Source organism: Merops nubicus, unplaced genomic scaffold, assembly GCF_000691845.1.
Source record: "Merops nubicus isolate BGI_N331 unplaced genomic scaffold, ASM69184v1 scaffold50004, whole genome shotgun sequence".
Taxonomy (NCBI): Eukaryota; Metazoa; Chordata; class Aves; order Coraciiformes; family Meropidae; genus Merops; species Merops nubicus.
The window spans coordinates 1-1,710 of record NW_008603248.1 but is presented as its reverse complement, the minus strand read 5'-3'; the positions used below and the strand labels follow the sequence as shown (position 1 = coordinate 1,710).

Here is a 1,710-nt window from a genome sequence, read left to right as displayed (position 1 = left end):
AGCAGGAATAAAAGGTAATGTTAAGCTATGAAGCTCCTGTTTATGCTTCAGATTTGAAACCTGTGGATAAACTCTGTCTGACCTCAGGATGACAAGAAATGTCAAGTACAACAAACCCTAGAGTTGGGTTTACTACAATTCTGTACCATTGCTTATTTTTTTTTGTAATTATAACTCATAAGATTATCCTGAAGAAAACTTTCCTTGCATTAGGTAAAAATATGTAAGAGAGAGAGGCAAGAAGAGTAATGAGAGTGCAGAAACTGAACTTGGCAAGGGCTGGAGAGCACAGCCTGTCTTTGGAATTGGCTCCTTATGAGACTCTAGCATCCAAAAAATAACGAGACATTGGGGACTGCTGGCTGGTAACACTGTGATGTTACTGAGCTATCCTACTGAACCCCCTGTCAACCTCAAATGAGGGACTGGTTTGTCTGGCTTGCTCCACTGGAATTGCTGCTGTCCACAACCCAGCAGAGCACTAGTAGCATATGCTGCACATCACTGATTAGTGACAGTCTTTATTATAGTCAGTAGAAGAGAGAAACTTGGTTTTGTTTGGTCTTCTGGGTTTTCAATCCTAATTAGAAACAGTCATTAACAGAAAACTCCGTCACAGGCTCTGGTTAAAAGTGGATCAGGAACAAGTGGAAAATTGTTTATTGAGGCTGAGAGATCTTGCCTACTTCTATCTCAGTGACATCTCTGCTGAACAAAAAGTTGTGAGGCCACAACACCTGTAAGATGCCTTCTTCACCTGCCCCAAACCGCTTTAGTAAAGGAAACATCAGTTTGCTTCCCGAGAGCTGGAGGGACAGCCCTCTAAATCCCATCAAATCAACCTCCAGAAGGAGAGACATGGTCAACAGCAAGTCCTGCTGTGTCATGGCTACAGCAGTGATGTTAAGTGAGAAGTTTCTGTGCTCCAAAACTCACCCTCTTCAGCCATATCTTTATTCAAGACCAGCTTCCCATGACGGAGGAAATTCAGGATGGGTCCAAAGTAAGTGGGGTCCCGGTCTATTAAGTATGCACCAGTCTCATCCTAGCAACAGAGACAGATCACAAGGAGAAAAAACCCCATGGGAAACTTGCAGCAAACCCTCACATGCTCCAGACTATAAGAAAACACAAACTTTAAGCAGACGTGTTGACTATTTCTATGACTCCTTGGAAACCACAGGCATAGTTCCTAGCTATGGAAACCCAGGCTGGATTTGAACTCCTGGTGTGCTCAGCGTGCCCAGCTCAGCATGGAGCAATCCAGCTGAGAAAGCCAAGCCCCACAGGCCTGTACCCTGCAGCTGGGCATGCAGGCCTGGTGTGAGAAAGCAGAGACCACTCCTGCAGGCCTTACAGGCCAGGCAGATAGAGCTGGGAAGCAGACCCAGGGGTGACAGCAAGGCTGGAGAGCAGGGACGCAGGGGACACGGCTGCTCTTCTCCCTGCCTCATGAAGACAGGCTGCACCACAGCAAGGTGATACCTAGCAAGGAGAAATCCTTCACCGGGAGGATGGGGAGGAAGAGCAGGCTGCACTCGGGTACTGCTGCCACGCTCGGGCTCCGGTGCCACCCCTGCACCCCCCCAGCCATGCCCAGGCTCGGGGGGAGGCGGGGTGCCACCCCTGCACCCTCCCAGCCCTGCCCAGGCTCGGGGGGAGGCGGGCGGGAGGTAACGCTGCCGCCTTACCCGCTCGGGCTGCGGCTCC

At 49.9% G+C, this 1,710-nt stretch overlaps 1 protein-coding gene across 1 annotated transcript in view; it reads right to left on the bottom strand.

Annotated features, from left to right (window-relative positions):
• Positions 1 to 1,045, bottom strand: part of KCTD17 (potassium channel tetramerization domain containing 17) — a gene marked incomplete at both ends in the record, with an annotated part of 3,917 nt that extends 2,872 nt beyond the window's left edge. The window contains one exon of the mRNA XM_008938589.1: positions 937 to 1,045. Coding sequence (XP_008936837.1) covers positions 937 to 1,045 — 109 coding nt within the window. The remainder of the gene's footprint in view (positions 1 to 936) is intronic.
• Between the last annotated feature and the right edge of the window lie 665 nt (positions 1,046 to 1,710).